Source organism: Rhododendron vialii, chromosome 13a, assembly GCF_030253575.1.
Source record: "Rhododendron vialii isolate Sample 1 chromosome 13a, ASM3025357v1".
Classification (NCBI taxonomy): Eukaryota; Viridiplantae; Streptophyta; class Magnoliopsida; order Ericales; family Ericaceae; genus Rhododendron; species Rhododendron vialii.
Genome location: NC_080569.1, coordinates 31,992,487 through 32,004,596, shown reverse-complemented (window position 1 = coordinate 32,004,596; position 12,110 = coordinate 31,992,487). Strand labels below are relative to the sequence as shown.

Genomic DNA, 12,110 nt, shown 5'->3' with positions numbered 1-12,110 from the left:
AAGCCTATAAATCAAAATGGTCCATAGTAGTAGTAAATACAATATACGCACAAAATTCTACTGTATGAAAGAAATAGTACAAATGTGGTCATTTTGTTATAATACTAGCATGTATGCTTTGGCTTACAATCATTTCGATTAACTTTTGAGGGACCAATCTCAACGTTGCCTAATAGGGAGCTTGATTAAAGCAGAAAAAAAAATCCGCATGAATTGACATTAATAAAGTTAAAGTTGATAAGTAGCATTTAAGAGACTTTGAACGTGAGACAAATAAACCTCTAAGCCCTAATCCTCTGAACACTATGCCAACCCTAAGACTTAAATGTAATTATTGTTAATGAATGTCTTAGTTTAAATATGACCTATTTATCAATGTCTGGTGAACTATTATTTAACCATATGTGAAGGGTCAGGGTTCGAGTCTCGTCGTGAGCGTTTGGGATACATAGTTATGGTTAGTCTTTAAAATCTCTGTGAACTAAACTCACCGCTGACCCCGCTAATGTATATAATAATATTGGTTAAAAATATATATATATATATATATATATATATTTCTCATTATCAATCTACCCCACAAATGGAATCTTATTTAAATTACTAGAGTCAAAACAACCAATTATCTAGTCATACACAAATCTAGCGTACGTATCTTCTTTGGAAATTGGAAGTGCTTGTCTGCTCGACACTCGACCCCATAGATCTGTTATGGGATCTCTAGCGGGTGGAAATATAAAATTCTAGTGGTGTAGAGAGAGAAAAGTGAGTGTATTTAGATCCACTTTCACCTAAAATTTAGTTTCGGTACTCTTATTTGCGTTTTAAAATTTTTACTATCTACGTTAAATTTTAAAGATTAATCATTCGTCTTGATAAAATGTATCTCAGAAAAGAAATAAATTGCGCTTAAAAGTAAAAAAACAAAAGTTTACTAAAGGCGAGAAATTTGTAACATTACTGTCTCTAATTTTTTAAAAATTTCAGTAGATAATTTCATACTGTTGTAATTCCTCTTGTAGTGACAACTCATTAATTCAAAATTTTTGACGAAAACCAAATAAACAATCTCTATAAATAATATTAGTTCTGACCATCCCACAAATTAATTTTGTCTAAACTTCTTTCTTTTCTTTTCTTCTTTTTATAAAAGATTTTTTTTGTCTCATCCACATTATTTACACGGATTTATTTCTTTGAGTTCATATGTATCGAACGGTTCCGAACGCAATTATGTTCGAAATTGTGTCGGCAAGTAGCATCCCTCTTATTTACAAGCTCCTCTCCTTTCCAAACCCTGCTGGCTTGCTTTCTTTAGGTTTTTTAGTATTTTCCTTCTTAACCTCTCTCTCTCTCTCTCTCTCCTCATGAAACTTTTTTTTTTTTTTTTGACATGGCTCCTCATGAAACTTTGTGAGCCTGTTTTTGCCCAAAACTAGGCTGCATTATTTTGCAGATTCAGGCCATCATCACATCAGATAGAGACAAACCCACATCACCAAGCCCTTTTCCTCTCTTTCTCTCCTCCGATACCATCCTCCTCTTTACCTCCATTTTCATGTCTTCCGTCATCGATTCGCAGCAATCTCTCCCTCTCCCCTGTACCTGGCTCCGAACGAAATGGCTTCACTTGGTCTCTGATGGCCCTTTCCCTAGCTTCTCCTTGATGGTTTCCCGCTTGCCCCTTCAATTCTCTCGCAAAGATGACTGATCACAAGGTTCTTTTTTCTCCTTTTTATTATTAGTTATAATTTTTTTGCCCATTTGGTGGTTTTATTTGGATTCCATTTGCTTGCAATGTTGTCAAAAGTTAGGGCTATGTTAGGTTCATGGGAAATTGTTGGAGTAAAAGGACAAGTAATTCGTGTATGACATTTTGAGCTGTATGGATCGTTAAGGAAAGAACAATTCTATTTTATGTTCGTCAAATGATGCTAGTTTCCTTTGACATTGTAGCTATAGATTGAAATGGACGGTGGGCAACCATTACTTTCCTTTTTTTATTAGTTTAATTTTGATTCTATTTGGTTTCAATGTTGTCAAAGTTAGGGCTATTTTTGTTTCCTCATAAAGCTGGTGAGAAAAAACGGACAAGTCATTCTTTTTTCTTTTTGCTTATTTAGGGTGTCCAAAACATTTTGCCTCAACTAATCCCTCGGATACATGCAGTCGCCATGTCCCATATGTACCGGGTAATTACCGGGTGAGTGAGTTATGGAATTTCACCATAGGTCCACCCCTTGAGATTCAAACCTTACCTTCCATTTGAAAATTCTATGTTCTGGCCCAAAGGACTTGGTAAGGAGAATTGAACTTGTGACCTTAGGTGGGAGCAAACCCCTAAGTCCCAGGCCAAGGCTGCTTGGCCAAACCCTTTGGGTTAAGGACAAGTAATATGGGATATGACATTTTGAGTGTATAGATCCTTTAAGGAAGGGGAATGCTATTTTATTTTCCTCAAACAATGGTTTCCTTTTACATTGTAGCTATCTAGCTATAGAGTTGAAATGGAGGAAGGGGAACCTGTACTTTTCTTGTTTCCCGTCGTGCATTTTCTCAGAAACTTTGCTGAGGATTAAGTTTTGGTAGCTTTGGTGTTTGTTGTTCCATTGCTGTTGTACCCCGGGAAGCGGCGAAGTCGATTTTTTCACGAGTAGGCAAGGGTTTTATGAAAACAAAGCAAAAGGAACAAATTATACCTGTTTACAAGGGTTCCCCAGGAAATTTCCAAAAACGAATCTTTACCATCGGAGATAGCTATGTGTTTTTCTCAGTGTTGAAAAGGGGCGAAAGCTGGGTGCCTTTGGGAAAAAAGCCTTGTAATCATGAGCTCTGATACAATGCTAAGTCATTGGTTGTCTTTAAAGCTTAAAAGTTGTTTTGTAAATTGTAATGGCCTACCAATGTATATCAAGCTATTCTCTATCTTGACCCCTCTACGCGAGTCAAACCAAAAGTTTCCACTTTATGCCAAACCAAAGGTTACGAACTTTCCCTTATGGGGAAAGTGGGAACTGGAAGATAGCAAACGTAAATAGCAAATTTACGTTAGGCAAGGGCTGAAGTATGAACTTGCATGGCCTTGGAATTTGAGACGTCCCCTTTGAATTTACCATAATGTTGTTAAACCTCATAACTATTTAACTACCTGACATCCTGCTAGGTTCTCTGATTTTGGTATGAGTGAGTTGACAAAGGACGGGTTTCTAGTTCCTTACGAATTTCTTAAGCATGTTTAGAGGATTTTGCTTATTTTTTCTTGGTTGTATAACTTGCAGGTTCTGATATTTGGGTCATTCACAGAAGATGAAATCAAGTCCTTGCAGAGGCAGTCCCCAAAGACTGATATAGAAATTAAATTTGGTTCTATTGATTCTGAAACTTTGAAATCTGTGGGGATTTTCAGCACTAAATTGTCAGAGGTCAATCATACTGCAGGATGTATATCAAAACTGGTCAATAAGAAAAATGCAGCGACATGTTCTACAGTAGAAAGTACAGCTCCGATAGCAGGCACAACCATAGATGAAAATGGAAGCGTCCATCATAGATGTTCTGTTAGCTGTAGTGATGGTATACAAGGATTGAAAATTGCTAATGTAGAGCTAACCCATTCGTGCTTCTCCGAAAATGTTTCTAATTTTTCAAAGGAGTTTAGTGGGGAACACCATTTTGGTGAAATTGTGACTATACCATCTAACCTCATTGCGAATGAAGCCTTGGTTAGCTCATCAGAAGGTGTGGACCTTGTGAATTCCAGAGAAAGTATTCTTGAGACATCTAATGGACGAACTGCAGCTGTCAGAAATTTATTACCTCGAGGTTTAGTCAACATGGGGAATCTATGCTTTCTCAATGCAACTCTGCAGGCTCTACTCTCTTGTCCTCCGTTTGTTCTACTTTTACAGGAATTGAGAACTCGTGACATACCAATGGTACTGTAGTACGGATTGTTTCGTTTGAAGCATCTTTTTCTGGTAGTCAAATTTCTACTCATGAATGAAAAACTTGTTTTCTATACTTAGGATGAGTATCCAGCGTTACGTGCGTTTGTTGAGTTCATCTCTGATTTTGACACTCCCATGGAGTCAAGCTCAAAGAAAAAAGAGATGTTTCTAGAAACTGGAAAGCCTTTTCGCCCCGACATGTTTGAAACGATTTTGAAAATTTTCACTCCTGATGTTCCAAACAGTATACATGGCAGGCCAAGGTTTGTAATGTCATCCTTTCTCTCTTATTTCCTTGCATTTTTCCTTATCGGCACACTTAGGACATCTATTATGCCAATAGAAAGAGAAGAACAGTAATAATGTTCTACATAATGGAAAGTCTGACTTTAAGGAGACAAATGCTTAATGTGCACATTTTGCACCACGGTCGGGTGTATCAGTTTCCCAAATTATCCCTATAGAAATTCACTTTGTTTGGTTTTAAGTTTTGAGAAACTTTGGTAATGAGTGGAGAGAGAGATAAAAAAACTTATTGAGAACCGTCTAGAGAGTAAAAAAATTTCTCACAACTTGTAAAAGAACAAAGTTGTCCCGATTTCGTCTATTTCCCTTCAAAATGTCCCGACAAAATCCCTGCTTTGAGTAGAAGTTGCATTGATCCTTGATCAATCGTTTGCGTGCCCTCAACACCGTCATCTCATCCTCATTGTAAACGGCGTTCTTCCTCCTGCAATATTTGTTTGATAATTTCTTGCACGAGAGACATCATAGTTCCAAAGATTGAATAATCAAAATTTCTGGAAACCAAAAGACAGTATCATAGATTGGGTCATCAAGTAAAGGTACCTGTTTCTGTTTTCGTAGTCATAGTCATACTCTTCCGGGTACCACAAGAAGTCTCAATCCTTTTCCATAACCTTCTTTTCTTTCTCCACTTTTTTGTCTGCCAGCTTCTTCTGGGAGAACTCCCAATGAATCTCGATGTCGATTCCTCACTGGGTGTCGAGTCTGGATAGATAGAGAGAAATGGGTAGGCTTTGTGGAGAGAGAGAGAGAGGAACTCCGGTTCCTCTTGCCTAAAATGGTATCCCTACCATGTATCGGGTAGACCCTTTCAATATTAGGATAGATTGGGTGATTGTCTCTTGCTACCTGACTCAAGATAGTAATGCCTATATCTGTGCAATTGGATATTACTCAGAGAGAGAGAGAGAGAGAGGCGTCCACAGATGGGGTTTCGGTTCCTCTTGCCTAAAATGGTATATCCCTATCATGTATCGGGTAGCCCCTTTCAATATTAGGATAGATTGGGTGGTTGTCTCTTGCTACCTGACTCAAGATTGTAATGCCTATATTTGTGCAATTAGATATTATTGAGGTAGCAAGTGGAGTGGAGTCAGCCGGTGCCTCCCTTATACTCCCATGCACATGGGCAGGGTTCAATTTCCGTAAGCACCCATCCCCCTCCCGAAGTCCCCTAGGATAGAGTAGATTAAGATTAACGAATGGCAAAAAAAGGAAAAAGAAGAAGAAAGAAGATAAGATATAATTGAGGTATGGGATGTTCATCAGACTGGGTACAGTTATATAGTTTTGTAATGTTTATTTCTTCTTACATTCTTCTCCCTTCATTTGTCCTATTTTTTGTTTGGATTCTTTGGAAGAGTGAAATGTGCTGAGAGCCGACCCCTATTGATTGGGACTTGAGACTTATTTCGGTTCCTTCTCACAACCAGATAAAATAGCAACCCTGATGATCTCTTAACATGCCTATGTAGAGTCCAAATTTTGGCTACTGAGATTTCACTTTTTCTCTTCATTTGTAAGAACTTGAAGAGGAGGAATATCGAACTGATTGACACAACTGTATCCTCTTTGTGAGGGGTAATTCTGTGGCAATGCTGTTTTGTATTTTGGTGTTTTGCATTTGTACTTTTTTTTTTGTGCTGAAGATTCGCATATTTATCAGGCAGGAAGATGCCCAGGAGTTCCTAAGTTTTATCATGCATCAGATGCATGATGAATTGCTTAAACTTGAAGGTCAAATTTCAATCTGTAACGGGGAAAGAACCTCTTTGGTTTCATCAATAAACGACGATGACGATGATGATTGCTGGGAGACTGTCGGCCCAAAAAACAAGACGGCAATTACAAGAACACAGAGCTTTATTCCTTCGAAATTAAGTGTCATTTTTGGGGGTCAATTGAGAAGTGTCGTGAAGGCAAGAGGTAGGACAACTTTACAGCCTATGCTGCTATCATGAAGCTTTTATCCCATCGCTTGGTATTGGTCTCTTATGAATGGTTTTCTGGTATTTCTAGTGGAAGTAAGGTTACATTGGAATCTCCTATGTTTGACGACGGTCTTCCAAAAGTATCCTTTGCCGTTTTGCATGATTCAGATTCTTATTTTCTGAGCCTACTCGATTTGGATTGTAGCCTGCCTTTTGACTTTATTAGAAAGATTGCTCACCAAACTATTATAACAAAATTTGTCAATCGACCACTGACGGAGCCACCATTTGCCTGTAGATAATGTTGAAAAATGCGGCTTATAACTGACTATTCTTGACCATGGGCTTGTGTTCTTTAGAACCTACTAACTCAATTGAACTAATTGTTTGACTTTGGTCTATGTTTGGGATTATTGGGTAGAGATCAGATTCTCCCTTTGTTTTGGTTGCCGTTTTGCGGGGGTGTTAGGATTAGAATGATAGTTATGAATTTGAGTCATTCCAGTTTGTGGCTTCTCTGGAACACAACCTCTTCTCCTGATGGCCCCCATTGAGTTCCACACATTTAAAATGGTCCACGTCATTTGAAGATGTTGCAACTAATGTTGGTGAGTGTTCAATGGGATGCTATCAATCAACTGTGCTTGATAATCTTATTACATTGATCTTTTGTCACTTTTCCGCTGCAAGCTGCTTCCATGATTACTTGATGGAAGCTTTACGTTATAAAAGAGAGCAATGATAACCTTTACCTATTCCATCATTTCTTTATAGAAGCTATAGATAACAACACATTTAAATTTCAAGTCTAAACTAATCAAGTACTAGAAGTCTAGAAACAAAATGTTAAAGTATTAGTCTTAGGACCATAGAACAATAAATTACCTGTGAAATTGAAAGCATTTTGACAAAGGATAACTTTAGAAATTGTTAAAGCATCCTACTCAAAACCAATTGGCAATGAGTGGAAAGGACACCTAGACTCATATACTAGTTTGGAGGTGATAATTAACCATTGTTGGACAACCTCTGACAGAAATATTTATCCTTCAACGTTTATTGAGTTTTTTGAAAAGTTTAATGCTTCTGTGATGATTAGTCCGTGGTAGTATGTTTTCATTCATCTTCACAATTGGCAATGATGGGAGTCGAGGGAGTGCAACCCTACTTTGGGTCAATTTTTCGACATATTAGATAGTTTTTTTTTTTGGCTCGGCCTGTTAGATAGTTTTGGGGTGTATAGGGCCTTTAATTTTTGACATTTTCTTTTCTACTCATTGCTTTCTTTTGTACACGGGTGGCATTCCCTTGATGCCTTTTCAATAAAACTTTATTTTACTTATAAAAAAACAGAAGATGAGAGAAAGTAGATTAAGTTGGTTTGGACATGTGTATCGTTGATTAATAGATGCAGTAGGTAGGAGTGATAGGATCATGGTAGATGGTCGCAGTAAGGGCATTGGTAGACCAAAATCGACTTTAAAGGCGGTAGTTCGGAAGGATACAAGTTTTTGGATATTATGGAACATGATGCCCTTGGCAGAGTTCAATAGAGAAAACAGATTCATGTAGCGGACGGCCGACTCCAATTTATGGGGACTTAAGGCTTGGCTTGGCTTGGCTTGGTTTGGTTTTGTTTCATAATTGAGTCACTGAGAACAAGTCTACAGTGAGGATTTTGCTTAGATGTTTGCAATCAGTCTGTTGTAAAACCAGAACATGCTGAACTTGAAATCTTATTTTTGTTATTGATACCCTTTCTCTTATTCAAAGCAGGTAGTAAGGCCTCAGCTACTGTTCAACCATTTCTTTTGCTCCATCTTAATATTTGCCCAGATCCTGTCTGTACCATAGAAGATGCACTACATCTATTTTCTGCTCCCGAGACACTTGAAGGCTATCGAACATCTGCTCCTGGAAAGGTATGGTGTTTTGTATCTTATTGTACGATTTTTGATCCACTCTGTAAAATTGGACGCCAGAATTGAGACCCAAAAAATTAGGGTTATTTTCTCATTACGTTATACTTATACAAATGTAAACAATAATTACATGTTAGACCCTTATCTCCTAATCTACTTACATGAGAGATTAAATGTAAACTACAACTAATTACATACAAACCCATAACTTAACACACTCGAAAGATGTCTTAATCTGCATGTTTATTTTCTTCACATTAGTTGGTGAAGGATTGACATGCTGCATAGGAATAACTTCATACAAAAGCACCTCAAGTTTCTTCACTTTAAAGAAGAATTTTAGTTGGGGCTCACCGTGATTTAGACTTTAACATTATGATGGTTCACAATTATTGAAAGAGGTTCCTGAAAGACAATTAGGTTTATTTATTATTTTTCCTGCAATCGACAAAGGGCCTCCAGACAGATATCATGTCGATTTTGTGATAAATCTGACATTTCCTCGGTTTTGTCATAAATCTGAAATTGGGCCTATAGCATCCCTTTCGATTGCAGCTCTTGTTTTTTCCGAAATCGATGAAAAATCCCTATATGGACATATAAATAAGTTGATCGCTTACTTCACCATCATATGTGTTGCTGTGTTTCCTTGTCTTGGATTATACCTGATTTCGTAATTCTCAAGGAAATGAACTGGCACTGTTCTATAAAAAAGTGTTATTAGCAATTAACAAAGACAAGATTAAATTAAAAGAAAATGCACAAAAAACTTACCCATACTCATTAAAAGTTTCGGGTTGATGAGGCTTCCCCCTGCAATTTCTTCACTGCGTTAAAATTGTCCATATCTATTGATAATTTCTTGAGTCCACCCTTAACACGCTTCATCAAGTGCAAACTTTCGAGTTGCTAATTCTGCTGCCTCGGCACTTAATATGCCAGAAAATATGCACGTTTTATTCTATAAAATGTTACCCATGTCATCCGTAAAAATTATCGCCCCCGCATTATATGTTATTTCCTTGCCTTCCATAAGTGCAGCATCCAAATTGACCTTGACAAAGCCTTTAGGTGCGCCGTATGATGTCACTCGACCTATAGGTTCTTTTAAAAGCTGGTCCTTTGCCTCGGTATACATCCTAATACCTTCCTTTACCATGCACCTAAAAAATGCCCTATGTTCTGTTAACGTCAATCTCCGGAAAACCTCTAAAAAATCTACAACCGACATTAGATTGTACTCTTCCGTAGAAACTATGATTTTTGGGAGCCCTACAGTAACTTCTAACCTGCAAATACCCGACCAGTAACTTCTAACTTGTTGGGTAGTTGAAACTTGAAAGAATCATGTTACCCTAACTTGCTACGCAACTCTAATAAATTAAATTGAGTCCTACAGTAAACAAACTAATTGCTCCTTCAAAAAAAAAAACTACTAATTTTTGGTAGGTAGGGTTCAACCAAATATGTCTCGAGATATTCTTGGATACCATTCTGCCTTCCGGTTCTCATTTATTACTTTCGTCCATACTTCACAATGAAATGCAATTTCACATACATCTAGTAGAGCAGAATTTCCAAACTACGGTCTGTTGCTGTATTAACTAATAATGGTTAATAATAGTTTATTTGTTAGATTGGCAAATGAAAATGGACATCATTTTTGGAATTTCCCAAAGATACCTGTGGACAAACTATGAGACCATGGGGGTAATTTGGGTGGTGCCCATGTTGTCTTGTATATGTTCCTGGTTTAATGCTTGATGTCTGGATTTTTCGGCACTAGCCTTGTTTCTTTCCTTGACCATAGAATCTCCAGCTAGTTCGAAATTCATGTGATTGTCTAATTTTCAAGGTCAGTATTTCTATTGATTATTTCTATATGATTACTCGTGTGAGTCTTCCTACCACTATCATATAAATCCAGTCATTATGTAATTTAGCATTCAATTGGGGTTCTCACGTATTATACTATAACTCATCTATTCTACTTCCTGGCAGAGTTTATTTTTGGTTTATTGTACCGAGCATCCCTTGCAATGAACTATGAAATTTGTTCCTCAATAGTAAATGAATGGAAGAATGTGGCTGACATGTAGTTATCACTTTAATCCTTCTTCTGTCAGTATCATCTATTATCATGTTGCGCTACTTGGGAAATTGCTTTATGCTGAATATTTGTTCGCGCCCATAATCTCAGGCTGAGGTGGTGAATGCTAGCAAGTCTGTTAAGATACTGGAGCTTTCTGAGATAATGATATTGCATTTGATGCGTTTTAGCTATGGGAGCCAAGGAAGCACCAAACTGCATAAACCTGTCCGGTTTCCTCTGGAGCTGGTTTTTGGACGGGAAATAATAGTTTCACCGTCTTCTGAGGTAATGTCCTAATAGTGTCACTATTCTACTACGTTAGTCAGTCAGAGCTGGCAGCTACTATTACAAACAATTAGTGTTTGTATTTTTTTTTAAATTTCTAAACTATTCTATTTTTGTGAATTTTCATTTGGGGAACTGTTTATGTGCCTGTTATTCGAATATTCAACAACTCTTATTGCACAAAAATATATGTCGTTTTTACACTCTTATACCAAGTTCTCTTCCTGCAAAAGTTCAACAAAGGTTTGAAGGCATTATGTAGCACACCTTGGCTATGTTTTAGATTGGAGTCATTTCCATTGTCTACTTGTATCCTTCGAAATTGTAAAGCTAATAGGACCATGTCAGTGGTTGTTGAAACTAAAAATGTTGAAAAGACGCTGTTTTATTGCTAGATTTCATCATCTAGCGGTTTACAATTCATAGATCATATTCTGGAAGTTATCTTCATCTTCAGACATCAGCATGTACTCAAAAAAGCGAAGCAGAAGTATTATTTTTTTTATCCATATTCCTTAGAGATCCATTCAACAATTGGTGATTCTTTCAGTACATATCCTTTCAGTACATATCTAAATGCCCACCATTATGCCTACGTCAAAAAGTGATATTTCCACATCATTCTGGATGTGTTTTCTGAATAAATATTCTGTTTGTAAATCACCTTCCTCAAGTCTTTCGCTGCTACCATTTCATTTGCTTTGGATGATCCAGGATACGAGGGCTTTGATTCTAAATGATTTGCCTTTTCTGTTACAGGGGCGAAGATACGAACTTGTTGCCACAATTACTCACCACGGGAGGGACCCGTCGAAGGGGCATTATACTGCAGATACCCGCCACCCAAACGGAAAGTGGTTGCACTTTGATGATGCTTCTGTAACTGTTATACCCACAAGCAAGGTACTTCATGAGCAAGCTTATGTCCTCTTCTACAAGCAACTGTAGACATGAGATTCGGAATTTGGGTTATTCTTGTAAGAAAGGAGGGATACAAAAATGGTATATGTATTTTAGTTAGGAGTTCTTCTTGAACTCCATGGAGAGTTTGTATGCATGTAGGGTCAACTCCACAGTGGAAAACTGACGAGACATAGAGGGTACTTGTGTTGTGTGTTCGTTGTAGAACAAGAGTTCATGGCCAGGTGAAATAGATGATCATGACACATTTAGAAGGAAAATATTGTTGCAAGAATTGTGTACAAGGCTCATGCGACATCAATGGGGAGGAAAATTTGTTTTCGTGTACTGTTGATGTTCTCATTTAGGGTCACTGGACCTTCCCGTTGTGCATTGTGGGCTCTTTTCGGACCCAATCTATTATCTGGAACATTCACTTTTTAGAGATCGTCGAGAAAATAATGTCAAAAATTGTGTTAATCGAGTTTGGTTGATGTGTTTTCGGAATAAATTTGTCGGGAAAAATAAATTTTGATCCAGCGTTGCAATATTTTTTTCTCAACATAGACGTGTTCCAAAAAATTATCAAGCGATATGCAATTAACATCATAATCTTAGCGAGAGCAAAGAAAATAAACAATTTTCGACCATCGAAGTGAGTCCAGGTCCCATTAAGGGCGGAAGCCTGCAAACAGTTTCGATTAGTCCCAAAGAGGGTCCTATTTAT

At 37.4% G+C, this 12,110-nt stretch overlaps 1 protein-coding gene across 2 annotated transcripts; it reads left to right on the top strand.

Moving 5' to 3' along the window:
* Positions 1-1,342: 1,342 nt before the first annotated feature.
* Positions 1,343-11,731, top strand: LOC131314542 (ubiquitin carboxyl-terminal hydrolase 24-like). 2 transcript variants are annotated; one of them, XM_058343255.1, is made up of 7 exons: positions 1,343-1,718; positions 3,279-3,935; positions 4,026-4,210; positions 5,920-6,179; positions 7,961-8,106; positions 10,307-10,483; positions 11,243-11,731. In XM_058343255.1, exons 1-7 carry the CDS (start codon positions 1,704-1,706, stop codon positions 11,429-11,431), a joined length of 1,629 nt encoding a protein of 542 aa, XP_058199238.1. In that variant the 5' UTR covers positions 1,343-1,703; the 3' UTR covers positions 11,432-11,731. The 2 variants fall into 2 exon arrangements, with proteins under 2 accessions (XP_058199238.1, XP_058199236.1); XM_058343253.1 differs by having other exon boundaries at positions 1,356-1,718; positions 7,958-8,106.
* Positions 11,732-12,110: the final 379 nt, after the last annotated feature.